We start from the raw sequence: 22,210 nt of genomic DNA, 5'->3' as shown, positions 1-22,210 counted from the left end.
GATCGGTATGGTATCCTGCTGCAAGGGATGCCAACCGCCATTCTGCTGACATCGGCATACAGAGTGGTGGAATGCTGGCAGGGGTGCGAGCGCAAAGAATCCCCTTGCGGGCTCGGTGGCGAGCTGTGCTCGCCACAGGTTCTATTCTCCCTCTGGGTATCGTGGACACCCATAGAGGGAGAACCACCTACCTCACCGGTATACTGGTGGCAGTATGGTAACCCATTCAGCATCCCGGTGTTGGTATTGTGACAGCCGGGATCCCGACGAGCGGTATGCTGACCGCATACCGTCCCAATATGTAGTTATTCCACCATAAACAGGCACAACAGTAGTACTGCTAATTACTAGGGCAGTATGGATGGTGTAGTGGTTAGCATTACCGCCTCACAGCACTGAGGACATGGGTTTGATTGAACTTCACAACTGTGTGGAGTTTGTATATTCTCCAGGTAAGCATGGAGAGAGAGAAAGTGGGAAGAGATAAAGGGGTCTATGTACTTTTAGACCTAGTATTTAAAACACTGGGAAACTAGTATTGTGAACATGTGTGTTAATGCATACTTCACTAACCAGGTTTGTTTTCTTGTATTTCGGTTTTTATATTGCAGTTTGGCCAATAAGCAGGACCGGGAAGGCGCTATGGCAGAAGCTGATATCATAGAGTTTCTCTCACTAGAGAAACTGGTAAACGAGAACAAGTGCTTATGTCAAATTGTGAGTACTTTATGGTTTACTATTTAACATCCTTTATTAAAGTTGTTTCTGGATATTGCTTAAATGATTGGATCATATCTAATGTTGGCACCTCCTATAATAATTAAAAATATACACTAAAATGGGAGAAATAAGGCAAATCCCAATTGCAGCCAGACACAGTCAGATCTAGGTCTGATTTGGATGGGATATTACTTTTTTTATTGCATTCTTTTAAGTCACGTGGGAATTACGCTATAAAAGACACATGGTAGTGTAAGGATGTCCTGATTTTAGATTATAATAAGGTTTAGTTTTTTATGTATTTTACTGTTAGATTACAGTAAGGATAAACTTATTTCTATATATGAAGGGTAATGAAATAAAGTTGTATTTTTTTTTTACTTTCAGGAGCCATGTTCCGCAATCCTAGGCTATGGGAAAAAGAACAATGCACATATAAGAAAAGGTCTGAACTGGTTACTAGAAGTCATAGCAAAAGATTTTGACACATTACACGAGCGAATTCAGAGGGAGACAGCGGAGCAGCGGGCACAGGAAGAGCAGGACAAACAGAAGATAGCGGAGCGGGTGAAAAGGGTCCGGATGCAAAGGTAATGGATTACTCATCGCAATTCAGTTACGGAACCTGTTTCCCCATAATACAGTATATACCAGTAGCCAGCCTGTGGCTCTCCAAGTTTGGTAGTGGACTTATGGTAGACCCAGCCTGTCCTATTAAAGACGTGTGGGGAGATGTATCAAGCCTGGGAGAGTGATAAGAGTAGTTGCCCAAAATTACCAACCAGCTTCCAACTGATCCTGCTAGATCACAGGTTCTCAGACTCGGTCCTCAGGACCCCACACAGTGCATGTTTTGCAGTTCTCCTCACAGAATCACAAGGAAGTCATTAGGTCCACCTGTGGACCTTTTAAAATGTGTCAGTGAGTAATTAATACACCTGTGCCCTTGCTGGGTTACCTGCAAAACATGCACTGTGTGGGGTCCTGAGGACCGAGTTTGAGAACCACTGTGCTAGATTAATGACACAAGCTGATTGGTTGCTGTGGGAAACTTCTCCACTTTATCTCTCTCCAAGGCTTGATACATCTTCCCGATGAACTCCTGGCTGATCAGCTCTGTGTGTTGTGCAGCAGCGATTTGTATTTTAGTTTGCGACTCAGATCTGCATATTTGTCAGTTCTCACTTTCCGCTTCAGATGTTTATAAGATTTACTTTCACACCCTCAGCTAGTTTGTATGTGGAACACATCTCTTGTTATGTGTATGACGAGACAGCGTAGCAGCTAAGGTAACAGTCAGGATATCTAAGCTGGCGTATGGGATGTAACAGATTAGGAAGGGTCCGTGCTGGGATTTCCCTATAAGATGTTTCAGGTAAAGTTATATTAGTGTTGCAGCACTTTAAACCATCGACATCTACATTGCATGTGATGTCAGCATTCTTTTTCCATGTGTTGCTTTTTTTTTTTAAACATGTAAATTCAGTGTATTGTCATTTGAATGAGAATAAAACTGAGTACACACACTAGATATTCCCGGATCACGGCTGACGGGACGACCAATATAACGATACATTACTATACTATACTATACTATTCTATACTATACTATACACATGATCTAGCTCATGATCGCTATGTCTTTATTAGCTGTATTCAGCTGCATGTTGTCACCCGCCGTTTCGTCGCATTGGCCGTGCAGCACAGCAGATGGGATGACTCCGATGTCTGAGCACACAATAGTCTGTACACACTACCCGATGTGCACAATATGTCGTTCCGATCCGCCGTGTAAGACGACATGTCGCCTAATGTGTACCCAGCTTTAATAACAGTGAGATAGAGGAGGATTAACGCAAAGTAATATAAATACGCACAAAATATCAGAGTCCAAAACCCAGTGATATCCATTAAACTGTGACCATATTAGGGCCAGTAAATGATACTTGGTGGAGTTCCGCATGTACTCTTAGGTCATACCAAGCAGAGAGAGAAGCTATTTTGGATCTGCCTCTGTATGGAGGGAAACAAAGTATTCTCCTCATTTTCTCAGACGCCAAACAAAGGTTCCACCACTTTTTTTCATATTTTCTTTGGCCTAGTATAAAGGTAGGGGCCCCTTATGGTTTGGGATCCATTTGAGGATCCACTGGTAACGGTGTAGTGCTGTGTGACAAGACATCTCTCGGTGTGACATTGCAGTAAAGAGACCTACACGCTTAGCGATTTGGGCGATGTTACCGACCAACAATATTACCGTTGGCCGATTTTTTTTCATCACCGATTTTTTAGCATACACGCTGGACAATATCTATGGCCGATTTGGATGATATGACATTACATACATCAATATCGTCCAAATTGGCTTGCATGTTTAAATGATGATCGATCAACGATAACCGATTGCGGGGATGCGCATCGTTCATCGTTGTTGCGTACACACTGAAAGATATGATCGATTTATCGTTCATTTTTGAACAATATCGTTCATATCTTTCAAAGATATCGCCAAGTGTGTAGGGCATTTAAGTCTTTCAGTAGATTACAGTTATCCTCAACCAAGGCTACTCCACTTATCTCCTCTGCAATGTGGCTGCTGATTTTTCCACATTAGATTATGTTTATCATCTGCAAGCAATAGAGACAGCCATCATGGGGCCTAAGTCAGTGTTCAGGAAGGGTTTTCCAAAGACCTTGCACTCTGTGTTTGCAAATTGACAGCAGCTGATTGGTTTTTCCTGGCACGCCTGCGTTTTTCCGCACAATCCCTGAAAACGGTCAGTTGACACCCAGAAACGCCCACTTTATGTCAATCACTCTGCGGCAAGCAGTGAGACTGACATGCATCGCTAGACCCTGTGCAAAACTACATTGTTCGTTGTGACCGTACGTCGCGCGTGCGCATTGCGCCGCATACGCAGAACTGCCGTTTTTTAGCTCGATCGCTGCGCTGCGAACAAATTCAGCTAGCGATCAACTCTGAATGACCCCCTTAAACTCTCTCCAAGCTTTGAGAAATCTCCTCCTAAGACTACTGCTGCACCTTAACTGCAGATTTTGCAGGGTGCTGTTGTACTGCACTAGTATTAGAGACACCTTATGCTGAATAGCCCTGGTCCTCACGTTGTAAAGTATCCATAACATTCCTTTGTGCTACACTACACAACAATCTCTCTCATCCCATCTGGACAAGTTATGCTTCCCTAGTCTAACATTAAATATAGAAGCTCAGTGGTGCAATATTCATGCTCAGACTGTTGCCAAATATTGCTACAGTATGTGTGAACATAATAAAAAAAAAAGTAATGGCAGCTTCCCTGCTGATCAGTGCTGTGGTCAGCGACTGTGTGGGGTCCACCATGACAGATCCAGCAGAGTTATTGACTGTCACACGTGTGCTTAATATGAATAGGTTTAAATTTCAGTTTCACCATTTACAGAGAAGAAAGAGAAAGGGAGGAAGCGGAGCAAGAAGGACGAAATCTAAATGACGAAGACACTTCTGTTCCCATGGTCAATCCATTCCAGCCTATATCTGCGGTTATAGTGGAGGTATATTATCACATGTCACATTTATAGTGTTAGTACAACAACGTTGTCTGATATGTACGATAGGGATGTCCTTTTTTAATAAACAATCAAGTCTGAGCATATTTCACAACACCAAACCATACTCTGTAATTGTACATCAGGTGTGAATGAGTTTTATGGCCGGACCATGACTCATATTATCTATTAGAACAGCTGGCTAGTTGTGTGCTGCTGAAGCATAAGGGAACTGTGCTTATATATTTGTAGATAAGTGACAGCTGTGCAGGAACAAACATTCCACACCTTGTTGGCCGCCCTTCAGCACTCTGTTTTGCTGGCTCGTGCAGTGAATAGTGCTCAGAGTTGATCTGCATTATCATCTGTTCAAATCACTTTTTTATTTTATTGCCAGAACGAAACCAAAATCCGGAAAGAGAAAGAGAAAAAGCGCCAAAAAATGGTGAATGGCCAAACTGGGGCAGATATTCCTCTGCAGTCTCAGGCAGATGAGGAGGAGATGGATTCTGGTAGCGAGGGGAGTGAGAACAGCCAGGCACCACAGGACGGACATTTAATAGAGTCCTACAAGGACGCTCTGGCCCAGAAGCTGGAGCAGGAAGATCAGAGTGTAGAGCCTTCCGAAGGAAGAGAATCAGGTATTTTTATTCAGAATCGCCATGATCAATGGATAATAATTACTAGATGGAAATTATCACTCAGTATTTTTAAAGGGCCTGTATATCTTCCTCCGCTGTTGTTTAAAGGGCGTATATAGCTTAGCTTTTGACGGACATGGTTGTATGTTTTCCTCAACTTTTGACGGAGACTGAGCTGGAAATTTTTTGAAAGAGGCGGAATACCTATCGTTCTGGAAATGGCACCAACTAATTTATTGAAAGCCTTGTTCACCTACAGATGTGTCCTCTTACATCCTTGCTGCAGTCACGCTCAATAGCCCTTGAAGTCACGCCGAGCGTCTTATTTGGGTTGTTTTTACACAAAAATGTGTCTTAGACGCAAGTAATGTTATAGGATGCACAAGCAGCTTCTGCTGATTAAAATGATATGCAGCATGCCTATATTCTGTGTGTAATTGAAATGCCACATTACAGTGTTTTCCATGAAAACACTGTAGAACAACATTTTGTATGCAAATACAGTCGCAGTCACACACAATATAGGCATGCTGCATCTTATTTTAATCAGCAGAAGCGGCTTGTGGGTCTTAGGGTGGCCAATCCCGGGCCATTGGTAACAGGATTGAAACATTTTCAATCCCGGGTATCCCAGGATTAGTTTGTTTCCTGTGTCAATGGCCCCTGCACACATAACTCACCACCATGGTACCTGGGAGGACAGGTGGATAACTTCCTCTGGTTCGGTGAGGTCTGTGCGGCAGGTGGCTGGCTGCGCAGCGTGACTTCTGACTTCATGTCACGCTGCACAGGAGGAGAAGGGAGCCGGGCAGCATCTGAGCCTCCTGAGGAAGGTGAACGCTGCCCGGCATTAAAAAAACAAAGGACCGCCTGATCCCAAAATCACTGGGATTGGAGTTTCCAATCCCGGACGATTTTAGCCCTAAATCCCGGAATCCCGCCGATCCTGATCCCGGGATTGGCCTCCGTAGTCTTATTACATTACTTGCGTCTAAGATGCATTTTTGCAGGAAAAAAAGAAAAAGACGCTCTGAGCTACCGAGTCACACGGCACTCACGCTTTGTGTAATGCGACTTGTAGCGCACGGAGCAAAGATGTAAGAGGACACATCTGTATCACATGCTGCCTTGTCCGCCTTTATAACCTATCAAATACCATACCGTGAGAACATAAGAACTGTCTTCGATATGACCCTGGTTAGGATTAAATCCATGATTTCTACTGTGCCAGAAAAATATATAGCACTACAGCATTGGACGAGAGAAGCAGCTTGATGTAAAATTAAATAAAATAATCTCAATTTAAAAAAACTACAATTGTGTCTGGTGTAATAACCAAGATATAACATTTTATTAACACACTAGAAACACATTTCCCATTAATGAAACGGTTTGCATGTAGTATAGTTGATAGTTTAAAAATGGAGGTTTAACAATTTTCAGCCACTGAAAGTACAACCCAACCAAATTGTATACCTCTTCCAATGGTCAGATATGACTAAGATAGTTTACTGTCTGTTACGGTGCCTACATGGTGCGATTCTGCCTACAGTATGTGGCCAATTTGCACTATGCGATTTCCCTTAAACTCCCTGGAGCCCAGAACCACTGATATGGATATACACACGGTGCGATTTTGGCTATGTTTGATTTTGACCAATTTTGAATATTCTGTGTACCACATTGTATACTTTCTAGTCAAAATTTACCTGCCTGCACAGTCTATTTTTTCTTGGAACACCGACCATGCATGGTGCGATGCAGGATATCGGACGATATTGACTATATTGTGGCCAGAGGCATGAACCTCCGATATAGTCAATATTGGCCCTACCTGCACACTCTAATTTTCCTTGTGTTGCCGATCCCACGGGACTGCGCATCAGCATCGCAAGGTGTTTCCACACGGTGGGATATGCGCTGTGCTTTCTACCGATATTGACTATATAGTCCATATCGGTAGATATATCACACCGTGTGTAGGCCCCTAAAGGCTAAAGTTGTTTCCTCCCCAGTAGGTTCCACATGATCATAAGAAATATTGGCTTGGATGTACAGTGCGTAGCTGAAAGTTGCATCTTGCATAAATCTGAATCTTTGCCAAAGCACATGCAGTTATTGACTAAGGCAAATAGGGATCTTTTGGATAGCACTCTCTGACGCATTTCTTTGTATAAAACAAGTTCATCAGAGGGAAGTCGATACTTCACTAACAGCAGTTTAAAGAATTAGTTCTTAACTAATCATCAAGTGGGAAATATTTCATTTCTCTGACGTCCTAAGTGGATGCTGGGGACTCCGTAAGGACCATGGGGAATAGCGGCTCCGCAGGAGACAGGGCACAAAAGTAAAAGCTTTAGGATCAGGTGGTGTGCACTGGCTCCTCCCCCTATGACCCTCCTCCAAGCCTCAGTTAGGTTTTTGTGCCCGGCCGAGAAGGGTGCAATCTAGGTGGCTCTCCTAAAGAGCTGCTTAGAGTAAAAGTTTTGTTAGGTTTTTTATTTTCAGTGAGTCCTGCTGGCAACAGGCTCACTGCAACGAGGGACTTAGGGGAGAAGAAGTGAACTCACCTGCGTGCAGGATGGATTGGCTTCTTAGGCTACTGGACACTAGCTCCAGAGGGACGATCACAGGTACAGCCTGGATGGGTCACCGGAGCCGCGTCGCCGACCCCCTTGCAGATGCTGAAGAGAGAAGAGGTCCAGAAATCGTCGGCTGAAGACTTCCCAGTCTTCTTAAGGTAGCGCACAGCACGGCAGCTGTGCGCCATTGCTCTCAGCACACTTCACACCAACGGTCACTGAGGGTGCAGGGCGCTGGGGGGGGCGCCCTGGGCAGCAATGAAAGTACCTATGCTGGCTAAAAATACATAACATATAGCCTCTGGGGCTATATGGATGTATTTAACCCCTGCCAGGTTGTCAGAAAAACGGGAGAAGAAGCCCGCCGAAAAGGGGGCGGGGCCTATTCTCCTCAGCACACAGCGCCATTTTCCTACACAGCTCCGCTGCTAGGAAGGCTCCCAGGCTCTCCCCTGCACTGCACTACAGAAACAGGGTTAAAACAGAGAGGGGGGGCATTTTGTGTGGCGATATTATAATATATTAAGATGCTATAAGGGAAAACACTTATACAGGTTGAGTATCCCATATCCAAATATTCCGAAATACGGAATATTCCGAAATACAGACTTTTTTGAGTGAGAGTGAGATAGTGATATCTTTGTTTTTTGATGGCTCAATGTACATAAACTATGTTTAATACACAAAGTTATTAAAAATATTGTATTAAATGACCTTCAGGCTGTGTGTATAAGGTGTATGTGAAACATAAATGAATTGTGTGAATGTACACACACTTTGTTTAATGCACAAAGTTATAAAAAATATTGGCTAAAATTACCTTCAGGCTGTGTGTATAAGGTGTATATGTAACATAAATGCATTCTGTGCTAAGATTTAGGTCCCATCACCATGATATCTCATTATGGTATACAATTATTCCAAAATACGGAAAAATCCCATATCCAAAATACCTCTGGTCCCAAGCATTTTGGATAAGGGAGACTCAACCTGTATAAGGTTGTCCCTGTATAATTATAGCGTTTTGGTGTGTGCTGGCAAACTCTCCCTCTGTCTCCCCAAAGGGCTAGTGGGGTCCTGTCCTCTATCAGAGCATTCCCTGTGTGTGTGCTGTGTGTCGGTACGTGTGTGTCGACATGTATGAGGACGATGTTGGTGAGGAGGCGGAGCAATTGCCTGTAATGGTGATGTCACTCTCTAGGGAGTCGACACCGGAATGGATGGCTTATTTAGGGAATTACGTGATAATGTCAACACGCTGCAAGGTCGGTTGACGACATGAGACGGCCGGCAAACCAATTAGTACCTGTCCAGGCGTCTCAAACACCGTCAGGGGCTTTAAAACGCCCATTACCTCAGTCGGTCGACACAGACACGGACACTGACTCCAGTGTCGACGGTGAAGAAACAAACGTATTTTCCATTAGGGCCACACGTTACATGTTAAGGGCAATGAAGGAGGTGTTACATATTTCTGATACTACAAGTACCACAAAAAAGGGTATTATGTGGGGGTGAAAAAACTACCTGTAGTTTTTCCTGAATCAGATAAATTAAATGAAGTGTGTGATGATGCGTGGGTTTCCCCCGATAGAAAATTATTGGCGTTATACCCTTTTCCGCCAGCAGTTAGGGCACGTTGGGAAACACCCCCTAGGGTGGATAAGGCGCTCACACGCTTATCAAAACAAGTGGCGTTACCGTCTCCAGATACGGCCGCCCTCAAGGAGCCAGCTGATAGGAGGCTGGAAAATATCCTAAAAAGTATATACACACATACTGGTGTTATACTGCGACCAGCGATCGTCTCAGCCTGGATGTGCAGCGCTGGGGTGGCTTGGTCGGATTCCCTGACTGAAAATATTGATACCCTTGACAGGGACAGTATTTTATTGACTATAGAGCATTTAAAAGATGCATTTCTATATATGCGAGATGCACAGAGGGATATTTGCACTCTGGCATCAAGAGTAAGTGCGATGTCCATGTCTGCCAGAAGATGTTTATGGACACGACAGTGGTCAGGTGATGCAGATTCCAAACGGCACATGGAAGTATTGCCGTATAAAGGGGAGGAGTTATTTGGGGTCGGTCCATCGGACCTGGTGGCCACGGCAACAGCTGGAAAATCCACCTTTTTTACCCCAAGTCACATCTCAGCAGAAAAAGACACCGTCTTTTCAGCCTCAGTCCTTTCGTCCTCATAAGGGCAAACGGGCAAAAGGCCAGTCATATCTGCCCAGGGGTAGAGGAAAGGGAAGAAGACTGCAGCAGGCAGCTCCTTCCCAGGAACAGAAGCCCTCCACCGCTTCTGCCAAGTCCTCAGCATGACGCTGGGGCCGTACAAGCGGACTCAGGTGCGGTGGGGGGTCGTCTCAAGAGTTTCAGCGCGCAGTGGGCTCACTCGCAAGTGGACCCCTGGATCCTACAAGTAGTATCCCAGGGGTACAGATTGGAATTCGAGACGTCTCCCCCTCGCAGGTTCCTGAAGTCTGCGTTACCAACGTCTCCCTCCGACAGGGAGGCAGTATTGGAAACAATTCACAAGCTGTATTCCCAGCAGGTGATAATCAAAGTACCCCTCCTACAACAAGGAAAGGGGTATTATTCCACACTATTTGTGGTACTGAAGCCAGACGGCTCGGTGAGACCTATTCTAAATCTGAAATCTTTGAACACTTACATACAAAGGTTCAAATCAAGATGGAGTCACTCAGAGCAGTGATAGCGAACCAGGAAGAAGGGGACTATATGGTGTCCCTGGACATCAAGGATGCTTACCTCCATGTCCCAATTTGCCCTTCTCACCAAGGGTACCTCAGGTTCGTGGTACAGAACTGTCACTATCAGTTTCAGACGCTGCCGTTTGGATTGTCCACGGCACCCCGGGTCTTTACCAAGGTAATGGCCGAAATGATGATTCTTCTTCAAAGAAAAGGCGTCTTAATTATCCCTTACTTGGACGATCTCCTGATAAGGGCAAGGTCCAGAGAACAGTTGGAGGTCGGAGTAGCACTATCTCAAGTAGTTCTACGACAGCACGGGTGGATTCTAAATATTCCAAAATCGCAGCTGATTCCGACGACACGTCTGCTGTTCCTAGGGATGATTCTGGACACAGTCCAGAAAAAGGTGTTTCTCCCGGAGGAGAAAGCCAGGGAGTTATCCGAGCTAGTTAGGAACCTCCTAGAACCAGGCCAAGTGTCAGTGCATCAATGCACAAGAGTCCTGGGAAAAATGGTGGCTTCTTACGAAGCGATTCCATTCGGCAGATTTCACGCAAGAATTTTTCAGTGGGATCTGCTGGACGAATGGTCCGGATCGCATCTTCAGATGCATCAGCGGATAATCCTGTCTCCAAGGACAAGGGTGTCTCTTCTGTGGTGGCTGCAGAGTGCTCATCTACTAGAGGGCAGCAGATTCGGCATTCAGGACTGGGTCCTGGTGACCACGGATGCCAGCCTGAGAGGCTGGGGAGCAGTCACACAGGGAAGAAATTTCCAAGGAGTGTGGTCAAGTCTGGAGACTTCTCTCCACATAAATATACTGGAGCTAAGGGCAATTTATAATTCTCTGAGCCTAGGAAGACCTCTGCTTCAAAGTCAACCGGTGCTGATCCAGTCGGACAACATCACGGCAGTCGCCCACGTAAACAGACAGGGCGGCACAAGAAGCAGGAGGGAAATGGCAGCAAGGATTCTTCGCGGGGCGAAAAATCATGTGATAACACTGTCAGCGGTGTTCATTCCGGGAGTGGACAACTGGGAAGCAGACTTCCTCAGCAGGCACGACCTCCACCCGGGAGAGTGGGGACTTCATCTGGAAGTCTTCCACATGATTGTGAACCGTTGGGAAAGACCAAAGGTGGACATGATGGCGTCCCGTCTGAACAAAAAACTGGACAGGTATTGCGCCAGGTCAAGAGAACCTCAGGCAATAGCTGGGACGCTCTGGTAACACCGTGGGTGTACCAGTCGGTGTATGTGTTCCCTCCTCTGCCTCTCATACCCAAGGTACTGAGAATTATAAGACGGAGAGGAGTAAGAACTATACTCGTGGCTCCGGATTGGCCAAGAAGGACGTGGTACCCGGAACTTCAAGAGATACTAAGAAGGGACTTGCTTCAGCAAGGATCATGTCTGTTCCAAGACTTACCGCGGCTGCGTTTGACGGCATGGCGGTTGAACGCCGGATCCTAAGGGAAAAAGGCATTCCGGAAGAGGTCATCCCTACCCTGGTCAGAGCCAGGAAGGAGGTGACCGCACAACATTATCACCACATTTGGCGAAAATATGTTGCATGGTGTGAGGCCAGGAAGGCCCCCACGGAGGAATTTCAACTCGGTCGATTCCTGCATTTCCTGCAAACAGGAGTGTCTATGGGCCTCAAATTGGGGTCCATTAAGGTTCAAATTTCGGCCCTGTCGATTTTCTTCCAGAAAGAATTGGCTTCAGTTCCTGAAGTCCAGAAGTTTGTCAAGGGAGTACTGCATATACAACCCCCTTTTGTGCCTCCAGTGGCACTGTGGGATCTCAACGTAGTTCTGGGATTCCTCAAATCACATTGGTTTAAACCGCTCAAATCTGTGGATTTGAAATATCTCACATGGAAAGTGACCATGCTGTTGGCCCTGGCCTCGGCTAGGCGAGTGTCAGAATTGGCGGCTTTGTCTCACAAAAGCCCATATCTGATTGTCCATTCGGACAGGGCAGAGCTGCGGACTCGTCCCCAGTTTCTCCCTAAGGTGGTGTCAGCGTTTCACCTGAACCAGCTTATTGTGGTACCTGCGGCTACTAGGGACTTGGAGGACTCCAGGTTGCTAGATGTTGTCAGGGCCCTGAAAATATATGTTTCCAGGACGGCTGGAGTCAGGAAAACTGACTTGCTGTTATCCTGTATGCACCCAACAAACTGGGTGCTCTTGCTTCTAAGCAGACGATTGCTAGTTGGATGTGTAGTACAATTCAGCTTGCACATTCTGTGGCAGGCCTGCCACAGCCAAAATATGTAAATGCCCATTCCACAAGGAAGGTGGGCTCATCTTGGGCGGCTGCCCGAGGGGTCTCGGCTTTACAACTTTGCCGAGCTGCTACTTGGTCAGGGGCAAACACGTTTGCAAAATTCTACAAATTTGATACCCTGGCTGAGGAGGACCTGGAGTTCTCTCATTCGGTGCTGCAGAGTCATCCGCACTCTCCCGCCCGTTTGGGAGCTTTGGTATAATCCCCATGGTCCTTACGGAGTCCCCAGCATCCACTTAGGACGTCAGAGAAAATAAGAATTTACTTACCGATAATTCTATTTCTCGTAGTCCGTAGTGGATGCTGGGCGCCCATCCCAAGTGCGGATTGTCTGCAATACTTGTACATAGTTATTGTTACAAAAATCGGGTTATTATTGTTGTGAGCCATCTTTTCAGAGGCTCCGCTGTTATCATGCTGTTAACTGGGTTCAGATCACAGGTTGTACAGTGTGATTGGTGTGGCTGGTATGAGTCTTACCCGGGATTCAAAATCCTTCCTTATTGTGTACGCTCGTCCGGGCACAGTATCCTAACTGAGGCTTGGAGGAGGGTCATAGGGGGAGGAGCCAGTGCACACCACCTGATCCTAAAGCTTTTACTTTTGTGCCCTGTCTCCTGCGGAGCCACTATTCCCCATGGTCCTTACGGAGTCCCCAGCATCCACTACGGACTACGAGAAATAGAATTATCGGTAAGTAAATTCTTATTTTTTATTTCAGTGCTTATGTTGAAAGTTTAATTCCAAAACTTTTAACTTGTGTGGTTTAAAATGAATATGGTTTTTTTCGCTTTCTTTTTTTTTTTTTTTTAGCTCACAGCAAAAAGAAGACAAAAAAGTCTAAATTAAAAAGAAGTAACAAAATAGAGCCTTTAGGCGCAGAGGAATCCGATCCAAAAAACCCAGCTACGCCTCCTCCTCAGTTACCTGGTGAGTAAAGAAGTGATCCGCCTGGAAGAGGATTTCGGAATAAATGACAATCATTTTTAAAAAAAATTGTGGACGGCTCCTATCCTGAAAAGTATTTTATATAGATGGCTCTAACAAACTCATTGATTACTTCAAATCATCGGATGACCACTAGGGGGAGTCTAATATGGAAACGGCATACAAAGCAGTTTATTCAATAATAATAATCATTCTATATAGCGCTCTTTCTCCAATAGGACTCAAGGCACTTAACAGATACATAGCATAATATAGTACAGAAACAATGAAGTACAGAACAGCTTTTCATAAAATACAGAAGCATAGATACAAAGGGACATTATGGAACAGGAAAGTCTTGAGTCTATTTTTGAAGGATTCTATAGTTGGGGTCTCTCGCACTGTCCGGGGAAGTGAGTTCCATAGAGTCTGAGCCACATGACTAAAAGCTCGGCCCCCAGATGAATTACGGAAGATTCAAGGTACTGCTAAAAGTCCTTCATCTACAGATCGCAGTAATCGATCTGCTTCAGGTACCTTGGGCCCTGGACAATTCAAGATCAACTTCATTAACTAACAATTGGTTTTGGCTGCTATAGAGAACTTTATATTTTAAATATTCTTATAAAATATGTTTGCATGTATTTTGTTAAAGTATTAATATTGTATGTAATGTAATATATATTAATATCAGTATTTAAGCCTTTTAATAGTTTTTAAACTATAATATTTATTTTTGGAAAATTAAATTATTGGTACTTTGTTGCTATAAAATATAATAGTATACAGAATGACGTTTTATATTTCTCTGTCTTCTTGTATCTTATTGTACTCTATCTTATTATTTAAAATATTTTCTGTAAGATATTTAGGGCGATATTCAATTGATGTATAGAGCGCCCGATCTCCCATCTAAAGTGACGGAAGATTGCAGGGCGATATTCATATGTCACCCGTTATCGCCCATAGCAGTCGGGTTTAGCCGCGTAAATTGACTAAACCCGACTATACAAATGAGCGCAACCAAAAAGCCCCATTTGGCCGCCAAAAGGGTCACTTTTTCGCGCATTTCCCTTGGGGGCAGCAAGCTGAAATGAGGTTATCGCGCCCGTAGGCAGAAACATTTGAATAGCTGCCGGCGGGCGGGGACCTGCGATAAGAATTGAATATCGCCTGTAGTATCCAAATTGACTTTCACACTGTGTTCTAATTTTTTAATTTTACAGTTTCCTCAGGGTCAGCTTTCCATAGTTTATTTCTCTAACGTCCTAGTGGATGCTGGGAACTCCGTAAGGACCATGGGGAATAGCGGGCTCCGAAGGAGGCTGGGCACTCTAGAAAGATCTTAGACTACCTGGTGTGCACTGGCTCCTCCCACTATGACCCTCCTCCAAGCCTCAGTTAGATTTCGTGCCCGGCCGAGGTTGGATGCACACTAGGGGCTCTCCTGAGCTCTTAGAAAGTTATAGTCTTAGAATTTGTTTTTTTCAGTGAGACCTGCTGGCAACAGGCTCACTGCAGCGAGGGACTAAGGGGAGAAGAAGCGAACTCGCCTGCTTGCAGCCGGATTGGGCTTCTTAGGCTACTGGACACCATTAGCTCCAGAGGGATCGACCGCAGGCCCAGCCTTGATGTTCGGTCCCGGAGCCGCGCCGCCGTCCCCCTTACAGAGCCAGAAGCAGGAAGATGGTCCGGAAAATCGGCGGCATGAAGACGTCCTGTCTTCACCAAGGTAGCGCACAGCACTGCAGCTGTGCGCCATTGCTCCTCATACACACTTCACACTCCGGTCACTGAGGGTGCAGAGCGCTGGGGGGGGGCGCTCTGAGGCAGCAATAAAAACACCTTGGCTGGCTAAAATACCTCAATTTCTCTATCGTCCTAAGTGGATGCTGGGGTTCCTGAAAGGACCAAGGGGAATAGCGGCTCCGCAGGAGACAGGGCACAAAAGTGAAGCTTTTACAGGTCAGGTGGTGTGTACTGGCTCCTCCCCCTATGACCCTCCTCCAGACTCCAGTTAGATTTTTGTGCCCGGCCGAGAAGGGTGCAATTCTAGGTGGCTCTCATAAAGAGCTGCTTAGAGAGTTTAGCTTAGGTTTTTTATTTTACAGTGATTCCTGCTGGCAACAGGATCACTGCAACGAGGGACAGAGGGGAGAAGAAGTGAACTCACCTGCGTGCAGGATGGATTGGCTTCTTGGCTACTGGACATGAAGCTCCAGAGGGACGATCACAGGTACAGCCTGGATGGTCACCGGAGCCACGCCGCCGGCCCCCTCACAGATGCTGAAGCAAGAAGAGGTCCAGAATCGGCGGCTGAAGACTCCTGCAGTCTTCTTAAGGTAGCGCACAGCACTGCAGCTGTGCGCCATTTTCCTCTCAGCACACTTCACACGGCAGTCACTGAGGGTGCAGGGCGCTGGGGGGGGGGGCGCCCTGGGAGGCAAATGAAAACCTTTAAAAAGGCTAAAAATACCTCACATATAGCCCCAGAGGCTATATGGAGATATTTACCCCTGCCTAAATGTACTAAATAGCGGGAGACGAGCCCGCCGAAAAAGGGGCGGGGCCTATCTCCTCAGCACACGGCGCCATTTTCTGTCACAGCTCCGCTGGTCAGGAAGGCTCCCAGGTCTCTCCCCTGCACTGCACTACAGAAACAGGGTATAACAGAGAGGGGGGGCAAAATAAATGGCAATATATTAATATAAAAGCAGCTATAAGGGAGCACTTAATCATAAGGCTATCCCTGTCATATATAGCGCTTTTTGGTGTGTGCTGGCAGACTCTCCCTCTGTCTCCCCAAAGGGCTAGTGGGTCCTGTCTTCGTATAGAGCATTCCCTGTGTGTCTGCTGTGTGTCGGTACGTGTGTGTCGACATGTATGAGGACGTTATTGGTGTGGAGGCGGAGCAATTGCCAAATATGAGGATGTCACCTCCTAGGGGGTCGACACCAGAATGGATGCCTTTATTTGTGGAATTACGGGATAGCGTCAACTCGCTTAAGCAGTCGTTTGCCGACATGAGGCGGCCGGACACTCAATTAGTGCCTGTCCAGGCGCCTCAAACACCGTCAGGGGCTGTAAAACGCCCCTTGCCTCAGTCGGTCGACACAGACCCAGACACAGGCACTGATTCCGGTGGTGAAGGTGACGAATCAACCGTATTTTCCAGTAGGGCCACACGTTATATGATTTTGGCAATAAAGGAGATGTTACATTTAGCTGATACTACAGGTACCACTAAACAGGGTATTATGTGGGGTGTGAAAAAACTACCAGTAGTTTTTACCGAATCAGAAGAATTAAATGACGTGTGTGATGAAGCGTGGGGTGCCCCGATAAAAAACTGCTAATTTCAAAGAAGTTATTGGCTTTATACCCTTTCCCGCCAGAGGTTAGGGAGCGCTGGGAAACACCTCCTAGGGTGGACAAAGCGCTAACACGCTTATCAAAACAAGTGGCGTTACCCTCTCCTGAGACGGCCGCACTTAAAGATCCATCAGATAGGAGGATGGAAAATATCCAAAAAGGTATATACACACATGCAGGTGTTATACTACGACCAGCTATTGCGACTGCCTGGATGTGCAGTGCTGGGGTAGTTTGGTCAGAGTCCCTGATCGAAAATATTGATACCCTGGACAGGGACAATATTTTACTGTCGTTAGAACAAATAAAGGATGCATTTCTTTATATGCGTGATGCACAGAGAGATATCTGCACACTGGCATCACGGGTAAGTGCTATGTCCATTTCGGCCAGAAGAGCTTTATGGACACGACAGTGGACAGGCGATGCGTAGAGGAGTTATTTGGGGTCGGTCTATCGGATTTGGTGGCCACGGCTACGGCCGGGAAATCCACCTTTCTACCTCAAGTCACTCCCCAACAGAAAAAGGCACCGACCTTTCAACCGCAGCCCTTTCGTTCCTTTAAAAATAAGAGAGCAAAGGGCTATTCATATCTGCCACGAGGCAGAGGACAAGGGAAGAGACAGCAACAGGCAGCTCCTTCCCAGGAACAGAAGCCCTCCCCGGCTTCTACAAAAGCCTCAGCATGACGCTGGGGCTTCGCAAGCGGTCTCGGGGGCGGTAGGCGGTCGTCTCAAGAATTACAGCGCGCAGTGGGCTCACTCGCAGGTAAATCCCTGGATCCTGCAGATAATATCTCAGGGGTACAGGTTGAAATTAGAGACAGAGCCACCTCGCCGTTTCCTGAAGTCTGCTTTACCAACGTCCCCCTCAGAAAGGGAGACGGTTTTGGAAGCCATTCACAAGCTGTATTCTCAGCAGGTGATAGTCAAGGTACCTCTTCTACAACAAGGGAAGGGGTATTATTCCACTCTTTTTGTGGTACCGAAGCCGGATGGCTCGGTAAGGCCTATTCTAAATCTGAAGTCCTTGAACCTGTACATAAAGAAGTTCAAGTTCAAGATGGAGTCACTCAGAGCAGTGATAGCGAACCTGGAAGAAGGGGACTTTATGGTATCCTTGGACATCAAGGATGCGTATCTCCACGTTCCAATTACCCCTCACACCAGGGGTACCTCAGGTTCGTTGTACAAAACTGTCACTATCAGTTTCAGACGCTGCCGTTTGGTTTGTCCACGGCACCTCGGGTCTTTACAAAGGTAATGGCCGAGATAATATTTCTTCTTCGAAGAAAAGGCGTATTAATTATCCCATACTTGGACGATCTCCTAATAAGGGCAAGGTCCAGAGAACAGCTAGAGATGGGTTTAGCACTATCTCAAGAGGTGCTAAAGCAGCACGGATGGATTCTGAATATTCCAAAATCCCAATTAATGCCGACAACTCGTCTGCTGTTCCTGGGGATGATTCTGGACACAGTTCAGAAAAAGGTTTTTCTTCCCGAAGAAAAAGCCAAGGAGTTATCTGACCTGATCAGGAACCTCCTAAAACCAGGAAAGGTGTCTGTACATCAATGCACAAGAGTCCTGGGAAAAAATGGTAGCTTCTTACGAAGCAATCCCTTTCGGCAGATTCCATGCAAAGGGATCTGTTGGACAAATGGTCAGGGTCGCATCTTCAGATGCACCTGCGGATAACCCTGTCGCCGAGGACAAGGGTATCCCTTCTGTGGTGGTTGCAGGAGGCTCATCTATTGGAGGGCCGCAGATTCGGCATGCAGGATTGGATCCTGGTGACCACGGATGCCAGCCTGAGAGGCTGGGGAGCAGTCACACAGGGAAGAAATTTCCAGGGAGTGTGGTCGAGCCTGAAAAAGTCTCTTCACATAAGCATTCTGGAACTAAGAGCAATCTACAATGCTCTAAGCCAGGCGGAACCTCTGCTTCAAGGAAGACCGGTGTTGATCCAGTCGGACAACATCACGGCAGTCGCCCATGTAAACAGACAGGGCGGCACAAGAAGCAGGAGGGCAATGGCAGAAGCTGCCAGGATCCTTCGCTGGGCGGAGAATCACGTGATAGCACTGTCAGCAGTATTCATCCCGGGCGTGGACAACTGGGAAGCAGACTTCCTCAGCAGACACGACCTTCACCCGGGAGAGTGGGGACTTCATCCAGAAGTTTTCCACATGCTATTAAACCGTTGGGTAAAACCAATGGTGGACATGATGGCGTCTCGCCTCAACAAAACACTGGACAGGTATTGCGCCAGGTCAAGAGATCCGCAGGCAATAGCTGTGGACGCACTGGTAACACCTTGGGTGTACCAGTCGGTATATGTGTTTCCTCCTCTGCCTCTCATACCAAAGGTATTGAGGATTATACGGCAAAGAGGAGTAAGACTAGTGGCTCCGGATTGGCCAAGAAGGACTTGGTACCCGGAACTTCAAGAGATGGTCACGGACGATCCGTGGCCTCTACTTCTGAGAAGGGACCTGCTTCAGCAGGGTCCTTGTCTTTTTCAAGACTTACCGCGGCTGCGTTTGACGGCATGGCGTTTGAATGCCAGATCCTAAAAGGAAAAGGCATTCCAGAAGAAGTCATTCCTACCTTGATAAAGGCAAGGAAGGAAGTCACCGCGAAGCATTATCGCCGTATTTGGCGAAAATATGTTGCGTGGTGCGAGCAGCGGAGTGCTCCGATGGAGGAATTTCAACTGGGTCGTTTTCCTACATTTCCTGCAATCAGGATTGTCTATGGGTCTCAAATTGGGATCTATTAAGGTTCAAATTTCGGCCCTATCAATATTCTTCCAAAAAGAATTGGCCTCAGTCCCTGAGGTCCAGATTTTTATCAAAGGAGTACTGCATATACAGCCTCCTGTGGTGCCTAAGGTGGCACCGTGGGATCTAAATGTAGTTTTAGATTTCCTCAAATCCAATTGGTTTGAACCACTAAAGAATGTGGATTTGAAATATCTCACATGGAAAGTGACTATGTTACTGGCCCTGGCTTCGGCCGGGAGAGTATCTGAACTGGCGGCTTTGTTTTATAAAAGCCCTTATTTAATTTTCCATTCGACATAGGGCAGAGCTGCGGACGCGTCCGCATTTTCTCCCTAAGGTGGTATCAGCGTTTCACCTGAACCAGCCTATTGTAGTGCCTGCGGCTACAGACGACTTGAAGGACTCCAAGTTGTTGGACGTTGTCAGAGCCTTAAAAATATACATTTAAAGGACGGCTGGAGTCAGAAAATCTGACTCGCTGTTTATACTGTATGCACCCAACAAGTTGGGTGCACCTGCTTCTAAGCAGTCGATTGCTCGTTGGATTTGTAACAAAATTCAACTTGTACATTCTGTGGCAGGCCTGCCACAGCCTAAATCTGTTAAGGCCCATTCCGCAAGGAAGGTGGGCTCATCTTGGGCGGCTGCCCGAGGGGTCTCGGCATTACAACTCTGCCGAGCAGCTACGTGGTCAGGGGAGAACACGTTTGTAAATTTTTGCAAATTTGATACCCTGGCAAAGGAGGACCTGGAGTTCTCTCATTCGGTGCTGCAGAGTCATCCGCACTCTCCCGCCCGTTTGGGAGCTTTGGTATAATCCCCATGGTCCTTTCAGGAACCCCAGCATCCACTTAGGACGATAGAGAAAATAAGAATTTACTTACCGATAATTCTATTTCTCGGAGTCCGTAGTGGATGCTGGGCGCCCATCCCAAGTGCGGATTATCTGCAATACTTGTACATAGTTATTGTTAACTAATTCGGGTTATTGTTTAGGAAGCCATCTTTCAGAGGCTCCTCTGTTATCATACTGTTAACTGGGTTTAGATCACAAGTTGTACGGTGTGATTGGTGTGGCTGGTATGAGTCTTACCCGGGATTCAAAATCCTCCCTTATTGTGTACGCTCGTCCGGGCACAGTACCTAACTGGAGTCTGGAGGAGGGTCATAGGGGGAGGAGCCAGTACACACCACCTGACCTGTAAAAGCTTCACTTTTGTGCCCTGTCTCCTGCGGAGCCGCTATTCCCCTTGGTCCTTTCAGGAACCCCAGCATCCACTACGGACTCCGAGAAATAGAATTATCGGTAAGTAAATTCTTATTATATAGCCCCTGGGGCTATATATGAGGTAAATACCCCTGCCAGAATCCCAAAATAAGCGGGAGAATAGGCCGCAAAAAAGGGGCGGAGCCTATCTCCTCAGCACACTGGCGCCATTTTTCCCTCACAGCTCGGCTGGAAGGAAGCTCCCTGGCTCTTCCCTGCATTTCTACAATACAGTAAGAGGGAAAAAGAGAGGGGGGGCACTAAATTGGCACTGTATACAGTATAAGCAGCTATTAGGGACTTAACTCAGTTAGTCCCTGTATATATATAGCGCTCTGGTGTGTGCTGGCATACTCTTACTCTGTCCCCCCAAAGGGCTTTTGTGGGTCCTGTCCTCTATTTGAGCATTCCCTGTGTGTGTGGAGTGTGTCGGTACGGCTGTGTCGACATGTTTGAGGAGGATAATGATGTGGAGGGGGAGCAGATGCCTTTAGCAGAGATGTCACCCCCTGCGGGGCAGACACCTGAGTGGATGGTATTATGGCAAGAAATGAGTGCACGTATAGACTCCTTACATAAAAAATTTGACGACATGCCGACTGTGGGACAGCCGAGTCTTCAGCTCGTGCCGGTCCAAGGGTCTCAAAAGTCATCAGGGGCTCTAAAACGCCCGTTATCTCAGGTGGCACAAGTAGATGTCGACACGGATACTGACGCCAGTGTCGACGACGATGAGTCAAATTTAATGCCCGTTAAGGCCATTCGCTGCATGATTGAGGCAATGAAAGAGGTGTTAAATATTTCTGATTTACATCCAGGTACCACAAAAAAGGGTATTATGTTTGGGGAGAAAAAACTACCTGTAGTTTTTCCCCCGTCAGATGAATTAAATGAAGTGTGTGAAGAAGCGTGGGCTTCCCCTGATAAGAAATTGGTGATTCCTAAGAAATTACTAATGGCGTTCCCTTTCCCGCCAGAGGATAGGTTACGTTGGGAAACACCCCCGAGGGTGGATAAAGCGCTCACACGTTTGTCAAAAAAGGTGGCACTACCGTCCCAGGATACGGCCGCCCTTAAGGAACCTGCTGATAGAAGGCAGGAGGCGATCCTGAAGTCTGTATATACACACTCAGGCATTATACTCAGACCAGCAATTGTGTCAGCTTGGATGTGCAGTGCTGCCGCTGCATGGTCAGATAACCTGTCAGAAAATATTGACACACTAGACAGAGACACGATCCTGTTAACAATTGACCATATCAAAGACTCAGTCTTATACATGAGAGATGCACAGAGGGAAATCTGCCGGCTGGCATCTAAAGTAAGTGCACTATCTATCTCTGCTAGG

The 22,210-nt window shown here is 46.5% G+C and overlaps 1 protein-coding gene across 5 annotated transcripts in view; it reads left to right on the top strand.

Annotated features, from left to right (window-relative positions):
• The window catches only part of ARL13B (ADP ribosylation factor like GTPase 13B), a 129,768-nt gene that overhangs the window by 91,365 nt on the left and 16,193 nt on the right, over nucleotides 1-22,210 (top strand). For all 5 annotated transcript variants that reach the window (XM_063956294.1, XM_063956292.1, XM_063956293.1 and 2 more), the window contains 5 exons: nucleotides 612-717; nucleotides 1,108-1,310; nucleotides 4,161-4,272; nucleotides 4,664-4,907; nucleotides 13,324-13,440. In XM_063956294.1, the coding sequence (XP_063812364.1) occupies nucleotides 612-717; nucleotides 1,108-1,310; nucleotides 4,161-4,272; nucleotides 4,664-4,907; nucleotides 13,324-13,440 (782 nt within the window). The remainder of the gene's footprint in view (nucleotides 1-611; nucleotides 718-1,107; nucleotides 1,311-4,160; nucleotides 4,273-4,663; nucleotides 4,908-13,323; nucleotides 13,441-22,210) is intronic.

The sequence above is a fragment of the Pseudophryne corroboree genome, chromosome 2 (assembly GCF_028390025.1).
Source record: "Pseudophryne corroboree isolate aPseCor3 chromosome 2, aPseCor3.hap2, whole genome shotgun sequence".
NCBI lineage: Eukaryota > Metazoa > Chordata > Amphibia > Anura > Myobatrachidae > Pseudophryne > Pseudophryne corroboree.
This window is presented reverse-complemented; position numbering and strand designations above follow the sequence as displayed.